The following is a 24,505-nucleotide window of genomic DNA, read 5'->3' on the forward strand; positions in this document are numbered from 1 at the left end:
ACATGGAACAAAAACTCAAATGTACGTCAAAGTCATGTAGATGTCATAGCACTATAAAATAGGAGAAAAAGGGGACAGCATTAAAATCATATTAAACAAAAATGGGTGTCACGATGCCGGCTGGCAGGTAGTGGATCCTCTGTGCCAGAGAGGGATTGGCGTGGACCGTGCTAGTGGATCGGTTCTAAGTCACTACTGGTCTTCACCAGAGCCCGCCGCAAAGCGGGATGGACTTGCTGCGGCGGTAGTGACCAGGTCGTATCCACTAGCAACGGCTCAACCTCTCTGACTGCTGAAGATAGGCGCGGTACAAGGGAGTAGACAGAAGCAAGGTCGGACGTAGCAGAAGGTCGGGGCAGGCAGCAAGGATCGTAGTCAGGGGCAACGGCAGGAGGTCTGGAACACAGGCTAGGAACACACAAGGAAACGCTTTCACTGGCACGATGGCAACAAGATCCGGCAAGGGAGTGCAGGGGAAGTGAGGTGATATAGGGAAGTGCACAGGTGAATACACTAATTGGAATCACTGCGCCAATCAGCGGCGCAGTGGCCCTTTAAATCGCAAAGACCCGGCGCGCGCGCGCCCTAGGGAGCGGGGCCGCGCGCGCCGGGACAGGACCGAGGGAGAGCGAGTCAGGTACGGGAGCCGGGGTGCGCATCGCGAGCGGGCGCTACCCGCATCGCGGATCGCATCCCGGCTGGAAGCGGAATCGCAGCGCCCCGGGTCAGTGGATCTGACCGGAGCGCTGCAGTGGGGAGAGTGTAGCGAGCACTCCGGGGAGGAGCGGGGACCCGGAGCGCTCGGCGTAACAATGGGCATAATTCATAGATTTTATAGGAAAGGTGTGAAACTCAATTGTTCATTTAGGCCTGCAGGTGCCATTGTGCCCAAGGTCACTATCCACCTGCTTTCTTTTTGGGCCAATACTTTTTTCAAATTACCACCTCTAATTCCCAAATTAAGCTTCTCTGTTCCTCTGATCTTTAGCTATTTCGGATCACAATGGTGGAACAATTTAAAATGCTTGGGTAATGTCTTTAGACTAGCCAAATCCTCTACTTCTCTAGCCGCCAGTATGTCCCGCACATGGTCCTTTGTCCTCACATGCAATTCTCTTGACATTAGTCCTCTGTACAACTTCTGGCAGGTACAAGTCAACAGAGGTTTGTAGTCAATGGAGTATATTCAGAGCAAGGTCTTGTTACCAGTGGGGTACCTCAGGGATCTGTACTGGGACCAATTTTGTTTAAAATCTTCATTAGTGATATCGCAAAAGGTCTTGATGGTAAGGTATGTCTTTTTGCTGATGACACAAAGATATGTAACAGGGTTGATGTTCCTGAAGGGATACTGCAAATGGAAAACGATTTAGGGAAACTAGAAGAATGGTCAGAACTCTGGCAACTGAAATTTAATGTGGATAAGTGCAATAAAATGCACCTGGGGCGTAAAAACCATCAGGCAGAATATAGAATATTTGACATGGTCCTGACCTCAGTATCTGAGGAAAGGGATTTAATTAATTAATTATTTCAGAAGACTTAAAGGTAGGAAGACAACGTAAAAGAGCAGCAGGAAACACTAGCAGAATGCTTAGATGTATAGGGAGAGGTATAAGCAGTAGAAAGAGAGAAGTGCTCATGCCGCTGTACAGAACACTGGTGAGACCTCAATTGGAGTATTGTGCGCAGTACTGGAGGCCATATCTCCAGAAGGATATAGATACTCCAGAGAGAGTTCAGAGAAGAGCTACTAAACTAGTACATGGATTGCAGGATAAAACTTACCAGGAAAGGTTAAAGGACCTTAACATGTATAGCTTGGAAGAAAGAAGAGACAGAGGGGATATGATAGAGACTTTTAAATACATAAAGGGAATCAACACGGTAAAGGAGGAGAGCATATTTAAAAGAAGAAAAACTACCACAAGAGGGCATCATTTAAAATTAGAGGGGCAAAGGTTTAAAAGTAATATCAGGAAGTATTACTTTACTGAGAGAGTAGTGAATGCATGGAATAGCCTTCCTGCAGAAGTGGTCGCTGCAAATACAGTGAAGGAGTTTAAACATGCATGGGATAAGCATAAGGCTATCCTTCATCTAAGATATGGCCAGGGACTATTCATAGGATTCAGATTATTGGGCAGACTAGATGGGCCAAATGGTTCTTATCTGCCGACTGTATATATATATACACACACATATATATATATATATATATATATATATATATATATATATATATATATAAAATTGTGTATATACAATGTATATACTGTGTACGTGTTTCCTCAAATCTGGGCTTATGTATTGTATTAAATACTAGAATTGGGTTTGTGTGATATGGATAAATATGTATGGACCATATAAATATGTGATGATATCTATATGGATTTTAATGTGTGTATAGAAGTGTGTATGTATGTGTGTGTACATGCAATATATATATTGTATAGCATTATATTGTTTTCAAGTGTACCTGGAGTCTTTATAATTGACAAACATGCTTTGTAAATACTTTCGTGGGTAACCATCAGAGATGATTTTTCATATCAAATTAATTTACATAGGCAAGCAACATAACAAACATAATCCTAACAATGACCCTAATAGAAAGACAAAAAGTGATTTAAAAGTAAAACAGAAGATGGAACACTGTACATTTATAGATCTTGATCAATAGGTTCAGGGTGCTAAGACCACCAGTGATTGTTAATATTAAGAGGCCTAAGTGCCCATCTTGTGCCACTTCATTTTTGTCCTTGGGAAGCAGCGTACAGATAACTTTACAAGGAGAGCCAAACTAAAAAAACTAAGGGGCACAGAGCTCACCCAAGCAGTTCTGCCTTTTCATTCTAATGATCATTGAGAGTCTCAGCACCCTGACCCCCCACTGACCAAAAATTTGGTTTGATCCAAATATATTCGTGACAAATCGGTATTAAAAATGGCTATTTACGGGCTAAAGAGAGCCTCAATAGGGCTTTGCCTTGCCGCAACACGCATAGGGCTTGTACTGGGGTAGTGAAATAATACTGTTTTTTAGTATGACATGCAGTTTACAGGTTTTACTATTAGAATCACTCCCACAGAGCAACACTATGACAGTCTTGAATGGAGAGTGCTTCCTGTGATGATCTCAATTGGCAGACTATGAAATCACTTCTAAACTCTCCCTGCCTGCCTGCAGTGATGTGGGCTTGAGGTCAATGGATTTCCCCAGTGCTGATCTGTATTGTCAGCAACGCTGATTAGTGACCACAGTGTCTGCTCTCTCTCCAGCCAGAATGAATGCAGGCTTGAGGTTAATGGATTTGCCGCTGTAAAGATCTGTATTGTATGAAACGGTGATTAGTGCGCACACACAGTCTCTGCTCTCTCAGGAAATGCCCATCTTCTGCAATTGCTGCCGAATATATAGGGCTGTGACATCACAGGGCTTACTGGCTGCTGATAGGCTGCATGCCGCCATGTGATTCAGGGTGATCCCGCCTACTTCCCTTTCCCGCCTTCCCAGACTTCCTTATCCCATGTCCTCACACGTGTAGCCGCCATTTTATCCCCCCCGGCCGGCACAAAATGGTGAATGAAGCGATTCGTTACCACAAAGCGCAAGGAAATTCGGATTCGTTCAGAATCAAATTTTTCATCAAATTCGGAACAAATTCAACTTCATCAGCTTCGATTCACCCCTCTCTATTGATAAGTATCCTTTAAAGTATATGTGACATATGGAAAATGCCAGCCCACGTAACTCTTCAGACTGTCTACAAGGCTATTGTTTCGACTCCATAATTACATATTGTCAGAATTTAAAATTCAAACTCAATTATTGTCATTAAAACTTTCACTTGAATTGAAGGACTAGGATATAACAATCTGATAGACATATGGCCTTGGCCACCTTCTGTTAATTAATTGTCATTGTGAGAATGTGACCAAAGCTGTCACAATGGTGTAGTAATATGTGGTTATCTGGCTTCATTGACAGTTGACTCAAATCTGCAACCTGCCTGTAGTCATTATCCTACTGGATAATATTAATGTGGAATTAGCTTTAATCCTCACATTGTTCTGATTATTTTCATCCTTCTCCCTGCCAGTAAAGTCTACACCAGCTTTCAATCTGAAAAAGATGTACTGCCTAAGCCTCTTAGGCTTGCAAACAACATTTAAATAATTTTCCATTTAAAAGCTCTAAAAACATGTACATATCAGTTCACTAATTTAGTTATCACTGAGCTCAGAATAGTGACGCTGGTAATATGGGAGCTTCCTGGAAAATGAAAATATAGGCATGTGGAGCTAAAAGTTTTTGAAGAAGATTGTCAGCTAAGATGTACATGTATACCACATGGAAGGGAGAAAAAAAACTAATATTTTCTTAATATGTGTAAATGCATATACATATATACATGTGTGTGTATTTAAAGAGATACTGTTACTACTCATAACCTGCATGTATAATAAATAATCATATTCTGGAGCATCTATATTATGCATTGTGTTGTTCCAGCAAAGGGTGTGTTCTCCACAACCTGGCACTGCTGGCATTGATTTGGCAATGTCATTTAGAAAAACCACCAGCTTAAAATGCCCAGTTTGTCAATTTATTTGCAAATAAAAATAAAATAAGAAATAAAACAGGGAAAGAACAAAATATTGCGTCAAGAAAAGTGCTCCAAAATTGTTATTTCATTTAAAATACTGATTTACCTAAATCGTCATGTCAGAACTGGAGGCAGTTCCTCTTTAATGTGTAGCTAAACACTAGAAAGACAAACAAGGATGTAGGAAATGGTTAAGCAGTAGCAATAGGAAAAGCAGTCACAAGCCAATGACCATCATTGCCAATAGGATTCCAAAGTAATAAAATTTATACTGCATGTTTTTGTTGTTGTTGTTTTAACTAAATTCCTTTGGATGGAATAATTTAGTCTACAAGCTGCCTTAACCTCTTTAGGGCAAAGGACGTGCAGGTGTGCTCATGAGCTAAGCACACTTCAAACCTGGTGGGTCCCGGTTGCTATCAGCGGCCCGACATTAACGCTTTAGACACTGCAATCAAAGTTGATAGCGGCGTCTAAAATGCGGAGTTTACGATGCTGGTTAGCTCAGGGCAGCTGAGTTCCTGATCAGCTGAGTGGATGGCGGAAGGGCCTTTACCTGCCTCCTCGCCATCCGATTGGTGCTCTGAAGCTCTGGCCAGGCTCTGCAGGCTAGAGCAGCAGAGCACCGATTCCACTGATCAAAGCTGAGCCAGCATTGAAGAGTGTATGCAATCAGATTGCATGTTATAGCCCCCTATATGTAAAAAAAAGTTCATAAAAGTTAATTAACCGCTACCTAATAAAAGTTTAAATATCCCTTTTCCCATGGCGATAGCGTACACATAAAAATTTATTTTTTATAAAAAGCAATCAAAATGTCTCATCAAAGTAAAAATGGTACAGATAAAAACTACAGATCAGGTTGGGAGAATATGAAGGTTTGTACACAATTTGTAACTTTTTAACAGAAAAAAAGTCAGGACTTTACAGTGGGGGACAAGGACTCCAACAGTCTAGAAAATGTATTATAATTCACACCTGGGATTGGCAGACAATATAGCTTAGATTTCTGTCTGATGGTGCATTAACAGCCAATGTTTCACCAAAAGAATTAACAGGGTCACACCCATTAGTACTGTACATGCCAGTGTTCTTTGTGACTTAACACTGGCATGAGCAATGCTGATATTGATAAATTCTCTTTATATTCCAATAAGCGGTTATTAACCAAAATAAAAGATGTATCCTTGGACATACTTTACCTGGTAAATATTTAGCTGTTTGTATATTGGATTAAATATATTCTATTTGTGATTTTTATATGTGCATTTTTATAAAATTTTACATAAATTTGTAGCATCATTAGGTTGTGTCTTTGTTATATTATTTTGATTATTTACTGTTAATTTAGTAAACAAGTTGCAAAAGGGATTTACTGACATATTGCCAGTATTTCCTCAAGGAAAAGGCAGAGTATTTTGAGCAGCTGTTTTATGGTCTTTAGAACAATATTTTTACATTCTTAAAATATTTTTACACAGATTTTTGTGATATACTTCTAACTAGAGATGAGCGAACTTACAGTAAATTCGATTAGCCACAAATTTCTCAGCTCAGCAGTTGATGACTTATCCTGCATAAATTAGTTCAGCTTTCAGGTGCTCCTGTGGGCTGGAAAAGGTGGATACAGTCCTAGGAGACTCTTTCCTAGGACTGTATCCACCTTTTCCAGCCCACGGGAGCACCTGAAAGCTGAACTAATGTATGCAGGATAAGTCATCAACTGCCAAGCCGAGAAGTTCATGGCGAATCGAATTTACTGTAGGTTCGCTCATCTCTACTTCTAACGATAAATCAAGTCATTTAAGCAGTTTTTACTGTCAAAACAAATGTCATAGGTATCACAACAATGAATGAAATTAGTGATTGGTATAATCAAACCGTTGGGAAAGATACACCACAACATTTTCTACTATTTTTACAAGTTTAATGAAGCAATTAACAGCTTTTCAGATCTACAAGGCTACTTTCAACATTAAAGGGACTCTGGCATCAGTATCACTAGCAAGAACCTGTTGTACAGGCTGGTAGTGCAGGTGACACTGATGGCAAAGACAATGAGCCTGCTCCATGCCTCCATTATGCGGCATTCCTGGTTCTTCCGCACATGCTTGATACCAAACTCCTCGTATAAAGTGACGTGCAGTTGGCATCTGTCTATTAACGCCTCCTCCCCTGTGCTGAGCCTTCCCTGCTGCAAAATGGAGCTCCACTCTGCAGAGGCTCAGCACAGGGGTAGAGGTGTTAATTAGAATAAGTAAGTACAAGGAATACACAAGAATAGCTTGAATGGCCATTTATCAAATACAAGAATGGCTTGAATGCACCAGAACAGGAGCACTTTATACATTTTGTCTATCTGCTTTGGCTCAAAGGACAAGGGTCCAGATAGGCTATATGAACATGGGCTGAAATTACTACAACATTTTTTCAGGTATAGTAATCACTGCTTATTATTACAACATTAAACAAATAATACTAAAAAAAATAGTATTTGGTAATTATGCCTTATGCTTACTCATTATAGCTAATGTGGCAAGCATTGGTTTTCAGTCATATCTATTTCCCCCACTGAATTGATTTCTAATGCTGTCTACATTTCCAATTAATTCTCTGGCCCTACTGAAAGAGGGGGTAGAGTCTCATCCCTGTAATTTGTCTTATTCGTTCACCTGACTAGATTTTAGTTACCAGCATCTTAATCTGCTGAGGCTCATAAGTGGGTTGGGGTCAGTTCACATTATGTGCTGTTTTAATGCATTTTCTTATTGTGTTTTTATTCCTTTCTTTTAATAAAGATTGCCATGAGGTAAAAGTGATTTGGCCCATAATCACAACTGAGGTGGTTTATGATAATTTGAGATCTTCAGGCCATGTTCTTAATTTGTGTTTTTTTTCTACATTTTACAGTGTTTTGATTGGTTTTTTTTTATGTGATTTGCCAAATCTACAGTAATGAATGATATTGTTTTTCAATTGAAGTAAAATAATCCTGATCCCATATAGATAGAAGCAACAGCAGCAGCATACAGACATGGGTGGGGAGTGGTGGGATCTTTGAACAGCCTGAAGGTATCTGATGATGTAGCCATCCTGTAGTTCACTTAAGTCACCTGACTCTTTTTACTTTTCTGATACAATTAACACTGGGATTTTATGTGGGTTAGTCTTGTAAGCACATGACTGAGTTACAGTAGTGAAACATATGGGTGCAGCTGTGCTGGAATGAAACAGATGACACTAGTGTAACAACAGTGATTGTGTGTGCATTATGTCAACAAAACCAAAATAAACAAAGGCTTTAAGTGCTTCTTTAATGTATATTAACAAATAAAAAATAATAATAGTACGATAGGTATTTCCAAGTACCGTGGGAAGCAGGTGTGTATACAGAATGCATTGCACAGATATAGTGTTGGCTGTATATTTCACATCATGCATAATGCATGTGAAAAATTACCAAGCAAAGCAAAAAATATGTTCTGGTTGATTGGAGTAAGAAAGGATGTTTGGTGGGATACTCATTGTTTTATCCTGAACTTTCTGGGTCATAACTCCTCAAGGAATAAAAAGTAATTCAATGACAAGAATAGGTTAGTAGTTCCAGTAACACAAAAAAGGGCTTGATAAATTATACATATCTGAGTGTAGTGCTGTTATGCTTTGCCTGCACTTTCTGAGTCACTGCATTTTTAGTTTCTCAGTGATGTTTTGTCATGGAATATATGCATCCTTTGATGTTGTAGTGCTCCCCTGTTGAGAGACTTTGAAAGGTTTAGACTTCTTTATGAGTTTCCAGGTGGTACATATTTTGCATTTGAATTTAAATCATCTAGCGTTTTGGGTAGAAAGGTAATGGGGGATGAAATTGCTCAAGTTAAACCCTTTTCTTGCTTTTTTTTTTCAAAGATAAACCACAAGACATTTGATTCTTTGTGAATGTGTTTACTTACATATTTAGCATTATCTGCACAGTGCCATTACTGTACATGGTGTTGAATGGCGCTCAGGAGCATGTACATGAATGTAATTACCTTTTAAATTGCGAAAAAAAGAGCTTAGGAAAAGGCATTTTATTCTTCTCCAAGAAGTTATTATACCAGAGGTTATGTTCTTAAAATACTAAAATAGCAGCTGTATCTAGCTTTCCTTTGCATATTTGTTTAGATTTTACTCAGCCCTAATTTTAAAATGAAAGGTGTGCTTTGCCATTCAGTTGCCTGGAGCAACAATTGCCTGAAGGAGCTTTTCTGATCGGTCATATATCCTGAGTGTTTTGTGCTGTCCTAAAAACAAAATAACTATAATAAACTATGCATGTTCTTTGTTTATCCTTTCAAACTTGCTCCCAGAGAAAATGGTTAGAATTCAAGTACAAAAAATGGTTGAATTACAGTGTGGCATTACCAGATGTCAATTTCCTTTCAAGCACAGAAGTATCTACGTTGTGCATCTTATTTATAGACCATAAATGAATTCTTAAAATTGGAGTACTGTACAGTTAATAATAATAATTGTTGTTATTAGTATAATCATAATAATAATAATTGTTATTGCTATTAGTATAACAATAATAATAATAATAATTATTATTATTATCATTATTATATCCGTGGTCTAGTCTATTGCATGTCCTGGAGTATATATATATATATATATATATATATATATATATATATATATCCAACTGTTGAGGTATTGAAGCAATAAATAAGAATAACTGAAAGGAATCCCTACATTTACTGCAATAAACTTTCCTAGACTAGTACCAAATGTTTTTGCAGCATAGGTATATTGATGATTGCTAATAATTTTTTATTTCTTGGTGTCACACAGATTATTTGGAAAAACACCACTTTTTGTGTCATTTTACCTGTCATTTCTTTATCAGAAAGATGCTGCAGCCAGATGTTAGCTAAAAATCAATAGGGAAATATAAAATGCATCACAAAAAATATTTTAAAAAATAATTTTGGAAATTGTGCGGGGATCTGATCATCCAACATGATAGCCGAAGGTCCCCTTACCTGCCTTCGGCCTCATCCCGCCATCTTCTCCTCTGGTCTGAGATCGAACAGACCAGAGCAGAAGATCGCCAATAACACTGATCAGTACTAAGCATAGCACTGTTCAGTGTCTGCAATCTAATGATTGCTGTTAATAGTTCCCTATGAGGACATAAAAAGTGTAAAAAAGTAAAAAAAAAAGTTTTTAAAAAAAATTGGAAAAAGCCCCTCCCCCCAATAAAAATTGAAATGGCCCCTTTTCCCATTTTATCCCAAAAAGCATAAAAAAATAATATATTGCCACGTGCGTAAATGTCTGAACTATTAAAATATAATGTTAATAATTCCGTGTGGTGAATGGCGAAAATGTAAAAAAAAATCTAAAATTGCTGCGTTTTTGTGACATCACATAAAAAAGATCAAAAAGTAACATATGCGTAAAAGTGGTATCGATAAAAAGTACAGATCACAGCGCAAAAAAATTAGCCCTCATACAACCCCCTATACGGAAAAAAGAGAACGTTATAGGTGGTCCAAATAGAGTCATTTTAAACATACTGGGGGACATTTATAAAAGAATACACTCCCTTTTTCTTGCTTATTTGTCTCTCAAATGTTGCATATGCGACTACGCATTTTTCTGTGCGACTGCATGCTGAGAGAGAAGAGCAAGATTTCTCATTTTAGCTTATGTAAGCAAGTTTAGAAAATTTTATTGTAGGGGTCAGAGATGTATAACGTGCGACTGTTGCAAAAAAGTCGCACACCATAAAAAATGCCATACATTTACTCCCGCTCAACCCTGTCTTACAGATTTTGCTTACATGAGCAAAATCTCAAAATAGAAAAACGATGGAGAAAAAAAGCTGATTTGCTTACGTTTAACAAATTTATAAAGGCTGTGTCACTTGTTAATAAATTTGTTGCACGTAAGCAAAACATTAACCCCTTAAGGACAAGGCCATTTTACACCTTAGGACCAGAGCGTTTTTTGCACATCTGACCACTGTCACTTCAAACATTAATAACTCTGGAATGGTTTTAGTTATCATTCTGATTCCGAGAAAGTTTTTTCGTGACATATTCTACTTTAACATAGTGGTAAAATCTTATGGTAACTTGCATCCTTTCTTGGTGAAAAAAATCCCAAAATTTGATGAAAAATTTAGCATATTTCTAACTTTGAAGCTCTCTGCTTGTAAGGAAAATGGATATTCCAAAAAACATTTTTTTTATTCACATTTCCAATATGTCTACTTTATGTTTGAATCATAAAATTGACCAGTTCATGTTTGAAGTGGATTTGAAGGGTCTTCATATTAGAAATACCCCACAAATGACCCCATTATAAAAACTGCACCCCCAAAGTATTCAAAATGACATTCAGTCAGCATTTTTACCCTTTAGGTGTTTCACAGGAATAGCAGCAAAGTGAAGGAGAAAATTCACAATCTTCATTTTTTACACTCGCATGTTCTTGTAAACCCAATTTTTGAATTTTTACAAGGGGTAAAAGTAGAAAATGTATACTTATATTTGTAGCCCAATTTCTCTCGAGTAAGCCCATACCTCATATGTCTATGTAAAGTGTTCGGCGGGCGCAGTAGAGGGCTCAGAAGCGAAGGAGCGACAAGGGGATTTTGGAGAGTACGTTTTCAGAAATGGTTTTTGTGGGGCATATTGCATTTAGGAAGCCCCTATGGTGCCAGAACAGCAAAAAAAAAAACACAGGGCATACCAGGATAACAAGCCCCCCAAGTTTGTAGTGCAATTTCTCCCAAGTACGGAGATACCCCATATGTGTCCCTAAACTGTTTCCTTGAAATACGACAGGGCTCTGAAGTGAGAGAGCGCAATGCGCATTTGAGGACTTCATAGGGATTGCATAGGGGTGGACATAGGGGGATTTTACACCAGTGATTCCCAAACAGGGTGCCTCCAGCTGTTTCTAAACTCCCAGCATGCCTGGACAGTCAGTGGCTGTCCGGAAATGCTGGGAGTTGTTGTTTTGCAACAGCTGGAGGCACCGTTTTGGAAACACTGCCATACGATACGTTTTTCATTTTTATTGGGGGGGACAGTGTAAGGGGTGTATATGTAGGGTTTTACTCTTTATTATGTGTTAGTGTAAAGTAGTGTAGTGTTTTTAGGGTACATTCACATTGGCGGGCGTTTACAGTGAGCTTACCGCTAGGAGTTTGTACTGCGGCGACAAATTTGCCGCAGCCCAAACTTGAAGCAGAAAACTAACTGTAAAACTGCTTGTGTGAATGTACCCTGTACATTCACATGGGGGAGGGGAACCTCCAACTGTTTCAAAACTACAACTCTCAGCAAGTACTGACAGACCGTGCATGCTGGGAGTTGTACTTTTGCAACAGCTGGAGGCACACTTGTTGGGAAACCTTCAGTTACCTAACTCAGTATTTTCCAACCAGTGTGCCTCCAGCTGTTGTATAACTTCAACTCCCAGCATGTACTGATCGCCGAAAGGCATGCTGGGAGATGTAGTTATGCAACAGCTGGAGGTACGTAACTACAACTCCCAGCATGCAGAGACAGCTGTTTGCTGTTTGGGCATGCTGGGATTTGCAGTTTTGCAACATCTGGAGAGCTATAATTTTAGAGACCACTGCACAGTGGTCTCCAAACTGTGGACCTCCAGATGTTGCAAAACTACAAATCACAGCATGCCCGGACAGCAAACTGCTGTGTGGGCATGCTATCAGTTGCAGTTTTGCAAGATCTGGAGGTGCACAGTATAGAGATCACTGTGAAGTGGTCTCAAACTGTAGACCTCCAGCTGTTGCAAAACTGCAAATCCCAGCATGCCTTAAAAACTCTCTAGGCATGCTGGGAGTTGTAGTTTTGCAACATCTGGAGGGTTACAGTTTAGAGACCACTATAGTGGTCTCAGACTGTAGCCCTCCAGATGTTGCTAAGTAACTCACCGGCTACCGTAGGATCCAGGGAGCTGCATCGCTGTCCTCTTCTTCCGCCGATCGTCGCCCGCTGCCGCCGCCGATCATCGCCCGCTGCCGTCACCGGTGGGTGAGTGGACTTCGGCGCCCGATGCCTGTCGGTTTCCCCGTCCTGCCCCACCTATTGTGGGTGGGCAGAACTGGGAACCGAAAGTAAAGCCCCCCACCCCTGATCTGCTATTGGTGGTCGCGTCTAGACCACCAATAGCAGGGATAGGAGGGGTGGCACCCCTGCCACCTCACTCCTATCTCTACAGGGGGATCCTGGGTGTCATGGACAACCGTGATCCCCCTTCTATTCCGGGTCACTGGGTCACCATAGACCCATATGACCCGGAATCGGCGCAAATCGAAAGTGTAAATTCACTCACGATTTGCGCCAATCGCTGACATGGGGGGGGGGTCTGATGACCCCCCTCGGCATTTGCACGGCATGCCTGCTGAAGGATTTCAGCAGGAATGCCGTTCCGATCTCTGCCCGGAGGGCGGCAGAGACCGGGGAAACACCAGGACGTCCGGGGACGTCCTTGGTCCTTAAGGCACAGGGTGCCAGGACGTCCCCGGACGTCCTTGGTCCTTAAGAGGTTAAAGGGGTTGTGCGCTACCCTGCAGTTCGGAGCTCCGCTCACAGCGTCCGGTAGTTCATTACTCCGAACGCTGTGTGCGGGCTTGACGTCATGCCCGGCCCCTTCGTGACGTCTCGCCCGCCCCTTCGTGGGGTCACGCCCACCCCTTCTACCAAAGTCTATGGGAAGGGGGTGTGACAGCGGTCGCGCCCCCTTCCCATAGACTTTCGTTGAGGGGGTGGGCGAGACGTCACGAGGGGGTGGGCGAGACGTCACGAAGCCCATCATAATCGGGCTATACCGCGCACCGGCCTATAACACGCACCCTCATTTTACCAAGGATATTTGGGTAAAAAAAGTTTTTTACCCAAATATCCTTGGTAAAATGAGGGTGCGTGTGTGTGCATGCATATACCCAGATACTTCTGACCCCACAGAAGCCCCCAGGAAAGGCAGGGGAGAGAGGCCGTTGCTGCCCGCTTCTCTCCCCTGCCTTTCCTGGGGTCTAGAGCCCTGCTGCCACTGCTTCTCTCCCCCTGCTATTGGCACCGCCGCACCTTCTCTCCCCCTGGCTATCGGTGCCGCTGCCCCATTGCCGGCACTGATAGCCAGGGGGAGAGAAGTGGCGCCGGCAATGGGGCAGCGGCACCGATAGCCAGGGGGAGAGAAGGGGCTGCCGGCGCCGCTGCCCGTTGCCTCCCCCATCCCCGGTTGTATAATTACCTGTTGCCGGGGTCGGGTCCACACTGCTTCAGGCCTCCGGTGTGCGTCCCCTGCGTCGTTGCTATGCGCTGCACGGCGCGGCGCAATGACGAGTGATGTCATTTGTCATTGCGTCTCGCAGCGCATAGCAATAACGCAGGGGACACACACGGGAGGCCTGAAGCAGCACGGACCTGACTCCGGCAACAGGTAATTATACAACTGGAGATGGGGGAGGCAACGGGGCAGCGGCGCCGGCAATGGGTGCCAATGCCCCTTCTCTTCCGCTGTCGCAGATAGCAGGGGGAGAGAAGCCGCGGCAGTAGGGGTCTAGACCCCAGGACAGGCAGGGGCAGAGAAGCCAGCAGCGACGGCAGGTCTCTGCACCTGCAAAAGCCGCTGCAGTTCATTGATTTAAAGCGCCCGCTTTAAATCACTGAACTGCAGCGGCTTATCATTGTATAACACGCAGATAGACTTTAGGCTAAAAATTTTTGCCTAAAAAATGCGTGTTATATGCCGATTAATACGGTAATCTGGCTCTAGGTATCTCAAACACTTCTTAAATCGGTACTCCGAGGAAAACATCTTATTCCCTATCCAAAGGATAAGGGATAAGATATAAGATTGTGGGGGTCGGCAGCGGCATCGTCCGGAACATGGAAGCATGCAGCTTCCGCTTTCGTGATGTCAAGCCACGCCACCTCCATTCATGTCTATGGGAGGAGGCATGACAGCTAGACCAGTGCCTCCTCACACCTCCTCCCATAGACATGAATGGAGGGGATGTGGCAGCTGGCATCACCAGCCATTGGGCATGAAGCAGAGTTCAGTCCATGCACTGAATGACAGGCAGATTCCAGCAGAGATTGCGGGGGTCCCCTGCAGCGGGATCCCTGCTTGCGATTAGACATCTTATCTCCTATCCTTTGGATATGGTGATGAGATGTTTTCACCGGAGCACCACTTTCAGACTGAAAAGGGTTCGGTGGTTGTTGCTAACTGATATCAATTCTTGGTCAGATCAATTGTTCATGTGTACATCAGTAGTAAATAGTGTAATCACATTTTAATTCAGTAATGTTTGTTGTGCACAACAAAAATGGTTCTATATGCAGGACACCCTGATTTGCAATATCGGGGTATGTTTTTGGTCCAAACACGACTATAGTCCATAGAACACCATTTGACTTACAAAAACTAGTCTGGTGATGTTTATATGTCATGTCTTAACAATGGTATCCCTCCGTATTTATGTTGTTTGCATCTTGCAGATTTGATATAAACAGTCAAAATGACTATAATCAATTTCTATTAATATAACCTGGGACTATATCATGCACATCCTTTTTACAATAACTGGCCACTTGATTCATTGTATCTTCTGTTGTATATAGTGTCCTCTATGTAAAGACACCAGTAGATTGCTGATTAAGCAGCAGAGCCAGATTCCAGCATGGCATGCTGCATAAAACTGGTGTGTTCTTTTCATTTTAATAGCATGCACAAGCAAATGATAACGCCAGGAGCATCATCGAACATATGTAATTTGTCTCCGAGTTGTCCCTTCCCTGTCACTGTACTGATTTCTCTAGTGCTGCAGGAAAGATGTTTGCATCTAACAAGGGGTGGATGCTCTATCTGCAGGTAGTTACTTTTGATGCACAGTGTGAGAATAATAGCTTCTCTCTGAAATAATGCAGTGAAGTTCTTGGTACTTAAAGTTAAAACATGACACCAAATTGGAAAAAGTCGGCTGCTAGGTAAAGATGTATTATGCTTCAAATTACATCTGACACATTTTCTCTACTAAACAAAATTACTCTAGATCCTAATGGCAACATTTTACGTTACTTGTATCTCTGAAGTGGTGAGCTTTTATGTTTATTTTGTACTATAGTCAGTATGTTTAATACATGTCAAATGTATATTATATAGTATATATTGCTTTTAAAGAAATAAAAAAAAATTATCAAATGCCCTGCCCCCATAAGGGTAGATAACTAAAGGATTCTCCTTTACATTCAAGTTGTTACCATTATTACTATATTACATGTTCATTGTTTTATGGTTTGCATGCAACTTGTCTTTCACAGTGTTCATTCAAGCCAGCTATTACAATATGCAATAGTGTAATACAAATAAAATGTATTAACTTGCTAAACACACTGAAAAGATGAATACAAAGTACAGTGGGACATCTTAGACGATGTAAACACAGACCACTAATCTACAAATGCACAAGATTTATACCAGTGATTCAGATTGTTTAAAAATCTGGTGTAACTGTAGACCATCTAGTCTGTGTTTAGACCATTTTGAAGTTGGCTTGGCTTTAAAGGGCTTATGTTGCTCACTCCCTCGCAGACTATGCAGACTTGTACAAAAAAAAAAAGGTTGTATCTGTCAGCTGGGCTAATAACTAGCATTTGCAGTGGGTCTAAGGAGTGAGACTTGGTGCAATCAAGACTATTGACATTTGTGAGAAACAGGTCAAAAGTTTGTTCTAATGACAGTAACCTTTCGAGCGAAAATGTGTGTCAACATTTTTGGCATATTCAGCACATCTAAGCTCCATCACCTTTTAACTCAAAGGTACAGTAGGCTCACTTTCCAATAAGCTCTGCCTCTGCTTCCCTGCTATTACCTGCCAAAAGAGAAAAGCGGTTAAAGGAAATACAAATGGTTAACTGAAACTGTATTGGTGCCTAAATCTTACTGATGGGAGTGAATGGGAGTTAATGTAAGCACATCTGATCTGTAAATGAGGCACACATTTTTGTAAAAGTTAATGCCTTATACTGACCCCTTCCCACCACACAAGGGGTTATAATGGTCACATAATCAGACCAGGTCCAATGAGTAATATGAGAAGGAGGCCTTGTATAATGAATCATGTTTTCTTTTTTATCATGTGGACAGCCATGAGCATGTGTTGCTTACCTAGTGAAGAAATGGCACCAAGATGACATTGGAAAGAAGGTTACCCTGTAAAGGCTTAAGGCAGTATGATGATTCAGGAAACATTTTGCCGTGGGAGCCTTTGCCCTCATGTGGATGTCATTTTGACATTTACCACCTACCAAAACTAAAAGTTTAAATAAAAAATTGTGAAAACTTGGTCTGCTAGCTGCTGATGAATTTACACAAACCACAACTTACTATTGTAGCACACCTTTGTTAAATAAAATAAAAAATCAGACAATTAACTCACGACTGTGAGACTGATATTTTTCCCCTGTCAATTCACTAGACAAAATTATCTGATATAGTCAAACAAGAACTAGACATCTCTAGGTAAAGATCCTTTTATAGGGGCATATCTATGCCCAATACAAGCACTGATCTAGCAGATTGGAGCTTGTTTAATGAACCTTTTAGGGTGCATGCACACGTTTCAGTTTTTAAATATTAAATAAAAAAATGGAAAGAAATGGATTTTAAATAAGGAGAACTTTCAGTCTTTCCTTTATATAGGGCCAAAGAACTAGCAATAGATAAATCAGGTATCTAAACACCTTTCATGTATTATGCTCCCAGTCTCAGAATTGCACAACAGATGGGGGAGTGAATTTAAAACATAATTTTTACTTATTACTACTAAAACACATATAATAAGTGTATATAGAATTGATTGTAGGTAAGAAATTACCTTACATATGACGCAAAATAGACAACTGTTACAATCATCAATGACAATAGCTCAATAAAGTGTAGATAGAGTAATTATCTTCTAAATGCGTCTCCAAATATAGCCCTACACGTTTCTGACATAACTTGAAATGTCTTCCTCAGGGGCAAACAGGGAGACAGTGACCCGCATTAGAAAATTAATATACCAAGTCATAGAATGAGCCAATCGCCCAGGGGGCTGAAATAGTAGCACCCTAGGTCTCAATATACATATGCACCAAAAGTCTATTGGTACAATAAGCACTGAGTGAGCAGAAGTAGCCTCATGAGGTCCGGTCTGTAAACCCTGTATAAAAAAAAAAAGAACACAGAATACATGTATAGCAAGGCTCGCTCATTGTCCGCTACAACCTGTAAAGAAAACTGTGGGGATCTTACTCACTGATAGGCTTCAGCATCCATGTGTATGTTTGATAGGCTATTCATGTATATGTATACTAATAGAGACAATGTACACAAATGATACTGGAAAATCAGAATTTAACCCCTAAGGGATTAATTTAACCAACATAGGGGTGGAGCCTAGACTGAGAAGGCGAAGGTAGTGGGCGTGGAGAAGGGAGACAACGGGGAGGTACAAAATAGACAATTAGGATGGATCTACACTAACATATAGGAAAAGGAAAAGCATAGGAGACATGGTCATGCATAGTCACTTATCACCGACCCCCACTCCAACGACCTGCTTAAATAGACATGTGGTAATGGGATCCTACGCATGTGGACACTGCCGTGCATGCAGTTTTATGAAAAAAACACAATTTGTCATAGTTCCATCTGACAAGAGGACATTTAAAATCAGGAACTTCATCAACTGCTCCACCAAGGCGGTAGTGTATGTCGCTGTGTGTTCCTGTGATCTTAAGTATGTAGGAAAGACGCTGCGGGAACTCCGCAAGATGGTCCTGGAGCTCATTGGCGACATACGTAATAAAAGAGACACAGCAATAGCGAGACACATAAATGAAGTGCATAGAGGGAATATGAAAGACATATATTTCTATGGGATAGAGAAAATTAATCCATCTCTGCGGGGGGGGGGGGGGGGGGGGGTGACATGGACAATTTACTTCTGCAACGAGAAACTAGATGACTCCACACCCTAGATACAGCCACACCTCGAGGCTTAAATGAACAGCTCTGTTTTACTAGCTATTTAAGATGGTCGACAGAGGGCATTTGGGGGTGATTTTTAGGTAGATAGGTGGAGCTGTAGTCAGCTCATAAGGAAGTACACCCCTGCTAGTATAGGGATTTCTAGGGTTTGACAGGCTAGGTTCCTGTGCGGGGCCGCCCTTTTTAGGGCAGCCACCCTGCCTAGGCTTAGGGATGTAGTATAGTTGCTATCCAGGTGACATCAGGTTCCCTAGGCCCCTACCTAATTACTCCCCCCCCCCCCCCCCCGCTCTCCCTGTCAGGGGTTGCGATTTACCTCTGTTGACCTTATCACCTCTGATTACCAGCTAGGAGTTAGTGTAGATCCATCCTACTAGTCTATTTTGTACCTCCCCGTTGTCTCCCTTCTCCACGCCCCACTACCTGCGCCTTCTCAGTCTAGGCTCCACCCCTATGTTGGTTAAATTAATCCCTTAGGGGTTAAATTCTGATTTTCCAGTATCATTTGTGTACATTACCTCTATTAGTATACATATACATGAATAGCCATTATCTTTATACACATTAGTTAGTGTACCTGGAGACATGCCATTACAAACTCACTACATTATTAGCATCTCTAACAGCCTTATGTAGCTGTACTACTATATGTCCGTTCCGGCAGCAGCAGAGTTAACAGAGCTCCGTACGCTCGCAGTGTTTACTGCAAGCGGGATACGGACCTCCCACTAGGGCGTCAGTTGGGGGATGCGTCATTGCGTAAGCTTCACCTGCCGCGCCGGAAGCGGATATGAGCTCAGACACCGCTCGAGCTCAGTCATGCGCAGAGTAGCCTAGGAAAAAGAGTCGGCACTTCTCTGGTGGGTGGTGCACGTGGAAAAAATAGGCATATAGAACAAAAAGTCCCGGCACTCACCAAGTTGCAAGCCAATTCGTATTTATTGTATGCGGGTAAACAGGACGCGTTTCGGCAAAGCCTTCCTCTGCTGTCTACTGCAGAGTAGCCGGCACAACTGCACGGCTCCCCGCCACAGCGGGTTTGCGCACCAGACGAGCGTGGACACTGAAGTAAGATCCCCTTAGTGAGTAAGATCCCCACCGTTTTCTTTACAGGTTGTAGCAGACAATAAGCGAGCCTCACTATACATGTATTTTGTGTTCTTCTTTTTTTATACAGGGTTTACAGACCGGACCTCATGAGGCTACTCCTGCTCACTCACTCACAGTGCTTATTGTACCAATAGACTTTTGGTGCATATATATATTGAGACCTAGGATGTTACTTTTTCAGCCACCTGGGCGATTGGCTCATTCTATGACTTGGTATATTAATTTTCTAATGCGGGTCACTGTCTCCCTGTTTGCCCCTGAGGAAGACATTTCAAGTTATGTCAGAAACGCGTCGGGCTATATTTGGAGACGCATTTAGAAGATAGTGACTCTATCTACACTTTATTGAGCTATTGTCATTGATGATTCTAACAGTTGTCTATTTTGCATCATATGTAAGGTAATTTCTTACCTACAATCAATTCTACATACACTTATTATATATTATGTTTTAGTAGTAATAAGTAAAAGTTACGTTTTAAATTCACTCCCCCATCTGTTGTGCTTTATATAGGGCCATCATTTATGATCTGATCCTGGCTTTAAATTCAATAATTGCTATTAAAAACCTGAATGTATGAACACAACCTTACAAGACTCAATAAATGTTGTATACATTGATAAATTGTTAGTATGGCCCTTCACATTCATCATTGCTTACACAAGGAGACATGTGGTGGATCAGCAATGATTTTTAGGGCTCCGCGATCCCATCAGTCAGCTGACGAACGAATGATTGCTCATTCATCATGGATCGCTGGGTCTTTTATACAGGGCAATATTTGGACTATTTGACCGATAAGACCCTCAAGGCTAAATTCACACCAGTTTCTAACAGCCTGTCATATGCTACTATCCACTGTAGCCTGTCATAGCCTGTCATATGCTACTTTAAAAACAGTTTTTTACCCATTACTATTATTATCATCATGATTATTATTAGGGACACCACACTTAGTAGGTTAATAAGATCTTCATAAATGTATTGATAATTTAATATTAAAACTGCATTAATACAAGTCGTCATGACTAAAGAACACATTAAGCAACAGAAAACAGTATGCCAATAAATCATTTCCTTGATTCACACAAATGCTGTCTCTATGTTCAGCTTTCAGAAACTCTCTAGTTGCCATTAGAGCTAATTGATGAAATCACGAATGTATGAAGTGTACAAAATTGGATGTATTTTTCTGAAATGTCATCCTTTCCATTTTTAACTTCAATGATTCTACTTTATGGAAGGAATTTCAACATTGTCTCTGTTTTTACTTTACAGGGTAGGCGAGGAAAACCAGGACCTCCTGGCAAGAATGGCTCAACTGGACTTCCTGTAAGTACATTGTACTACTATTTATTTCTACCAGTATGTTAATGCTGAAATGTCTTTTGTGCAAGTCTTTTTTACTTTGGTAGAAATGTGATAAACAAGGTGTATAATACTACAGTAACCTTTTGTTCAGTTCCAGACATCATATCTAAAGTGAGTATTCTACTGACGGGCAGCTGTAGTGTAGGTGAAATGCAGTCATTGGAAGTACTCCTTAGTAAGTTGTGTGGTTCTTTTCTGTTTGACCACAGTGCTCTCTGCTGACACCTCTGTCCATGTGAGGAACTGTCTAGAGCAGGAGAGGTTTGTTATGGGGATTTGCTCCTGCTCTGGACATTTCCTGATATGGACAGAGGGGGCAGCAGAGAGCACTGTGGTCAGTTAATAACTATATAATTTCCTCTGTAGTATACAGCTGCTGATAAGGACTGGAAGGATTAAGATTTTTAAATAGAAGTAATTTATAAATCTGTTTAACTTTCCTGCACCGTTTGATATGAAAATGGTTGTTTTCCAAAGGAGTATCCCTTTAAACCTCCTGCTTTATTTAACCTATTGTATTTAGTGTTGATGGTATCTGCATGTATTCTCGAGGTACATTATTGTTGTAAACTAGTATAAAGACAAGTCAAAGATTCTCTCAGATCCCTGAGGAATACAGGCAGTAAATCAAACAGAAAATCTGCACTTTAACATTGAGTAAGGAAATATATGCGATGAAGAAACACTAAAGCCATCATGGAATTGATCACTTTAGCACCTAGAGGCTTTTCAGCATATTTGGTCAATGAATTATAGCTGCGAACATGATAAAGTGAGACTACTTTCAGCACATGAGACTAATAAAAAGGTGCCTTCTGATTAAATGTAAAAAATATATCTTGAATTATTAAAAAAGCAATAACAGGAAAATATTAGCTTCTTAATATATGAGAAACTGGGACACTTTTTCAACTTATAGGTTATTCTTTAAGTTGTAAAGCGACATCCATCTAAGGCATGAATAAGCTCATTTACCTACCTACAAGAGTTAAATCTTTAAAATTCTGTTCTTCGAAATCCTAAAGCTCAAAATGTGGATAAATAATCCTGGTAGGAATTTACTGCAAGTCAATAAATATTTAACATATACAGTACAGCAATCCTTAGGTCAAACCAAATCGGCTTCTAAAATGGAAAAAAATGCCATGGGTAAATAAAAACATAAACAGCCTTATTTGGTGGAAAGAGCAAAGTGTCATTCCACTAAAATGAAGGATCCATTTTAAGAAATAATTCCTACCTCCCAGAGATAAATAAAGAAAACACTTTGGGAAATGGTTTGTATAGTAAGCCTGTTTATCTTAAACACTTAACATATCACTGGTGTTTATCTCCTTGTAGGTAGTATAATAGTCCTTTCACAGTATTACAGATGTCAGGGTTTGTGATTTTTAAGGGGAAAAAAAATCATTTTCCTGGATCTTTAGAACATAATTTTTTTTTGGTACCAGATATTAACTCCTTCATAAAGTAGCCAATTTTTATTATTGCTGTTTCATTTTTGTCTCCTCGCCTGTTAATAGCTATAACTCTTTCAACAATTTTCCATATACAGAACCATATAGGAGATCAATTATACTTCGTAATAGCATCACACATTTTACCACAAAAACTACAAAACAATGGAATATATATTTTTTTATTATTATTTTATTTTCACTTAATTAAAACTTTTTTTTTAATGATATGCTTTATTAAAACATGTGCAGATATAAAGTTTACCAGTTGCCCATAGCAATCAATCAGATTGCTTCTTTCATTTTTACAAAGGCCTCTGAAAAAAAAAATAAAGCAATCTGATTGGTTTCTATGGGAAACTGGTCAACTTTTTCTCTGCACAGGGTTTAATAAATCCCCTCATATGAGTCTATGCATAGATAATATGAACATACCTGTACGCCTTTGTCCCACTCCCCTTCTATGACACGTGCTTAGGAGCTGAGCAAAGGTGATAGCTGGTTATTCCTGGCGGCTCTCTGCGGCCAGGACCCATGGCTAATGCCGGACATCCCTGATCACGGTGATGCCCAGCATTAACCCCCTTAGACATCGCCATCAAAGTTGATTGCGGTGTCTAAAATGTTAAAAAAAACACTTCAAGGCTGCTCGGCAGTACCGATCTGGACCACTGCTGTAAAACCACATTGTCCCGATCAGCTGAGAGGATGGCAGGAGGGTCCTTACCTGCCTCCTCACCATCTGATCGATGATCTGATGCTCCTGCCAGCCATGGCAGGCTGGAGCAATGGAGTACTGATAACACTGATGAATGCTATGCTACCGAAAATCATTGAACAGTGTATGCAATTTAAAGATTGCATGTAATAGTCCCCTATGAAGACTATAACATTGTGTAATTTTTTTTTAAGTTAATAAAAGGGATTTTGCCCCTTCCCTAATAAAAGCTAGATACGCCCCCCTGATCCCATAAAAAAAATGTAAACAAAAATAAACATAAACATATGTGATATTGCCACGTGCGTGAAAGAATGAACTATAAAAATAAAACTTTAATTTACTTTAACTGCAAGGTCAATGGTGTATACGTAAAAAAATAACAAAGTCCAGAATTGTGTATTTTTGGTAAATTTGTATACTTTTTTTTTATAAAAAGTGATCAAAAAGTCCCATCAAAAATGGTACCGATAAAAGCTACAGATCACTGCGCAAAAAATGAACCCTCATACATCCCTGTATACAGAAAAATGTAAAAGTTAATGGAGTCAGAATAGGATATTTTTAAACATACTAATTGTGGTACAAAAAGTTGTAATTGTTTTTAAAGAAGTAAAACAAAGTCAAACTGAAAGTGTTATGATGTTTAGAAGGGGAGGAGATAAAAATGAAAGTGCAAAAATGGCCTAATCCTCAAGAGGTTAAAACAAAAATTCATAGAGAGTATTAGATATAAGCAAATCAATTTGGGACTATCTAAATTCAGTCCGAGTTTCACAAAAGATTAGTTAGAATGTTAACTTTCAAATTAATTTTGTCCTTGCTCCTGTACACTGAGGAGGTTGGAGTTAAGCAGTGATTCTCTAAGCATCATAGCTTCCACTCACTATATTCACTGGGCTGGGAACTCTTCACCTGGCCCACCTGCTCAGGTGCAGGGACAATTGGCTATTGCAGGACAATCCAGGAACTTCTCAATTAAAATTGCGATACAAATTCAAAATGAATCCAACAGATTCTCCTATGTGATCCCAGCTGCATACTTTTTTTGTTCATACCTTTACTACTTTCTTAAAGGGGTACTCTGGCGCTAAGACATCTTATCCCCTATCCAAAGGATAGGGGATAAGATGCCTGATCGCGGGGGTCCTGCCACTGGGGACCCCTGTGATCT

At 40.5% G+C, this 24,505-nt stretch overlaps 1 protein-coding gene across 6 annotated transcripts in view; it reads left to right on the forward strand.

Moving 5' to 3' along the window:
- COL19A1 (collagen type XIX alpha 1 chain) overlaps positions 1-24,505 on the forward strand; it is a 1,011,804-nt gene that overhangs the window by 493,482 nt on the left and 493,817 nt on the right. For all 6 annotated transcript variants that reach the window (XM_056565831.1, XM_056565835.1, XM_056565834.1 and 3 more), the window contains exon 18: positions 21,064-21,117. In XM_056565831.1, the coding sequence (XP_056421806.1) occupies positions 21,064-21,117 (54 nt within the window). The remainder of the gene's footprint in view (positions 1-21,063; positions 21,118-24,505) is intronic.

The sequence above is a fragment of the Hyla sarda genome, chromosome 3 (assembly GCF_029499605.1).
Source record: "Hyla sarda isolate aHylSar1 chromosome 3, aHylSar1.hap1, whole genome shotgun sequence".
Taxonomy (NCBI): Eukaryota; Metazoa; Chordata; class Amphibia; order Anura; family Hylidae; genus Hyla; species Hyla sarda.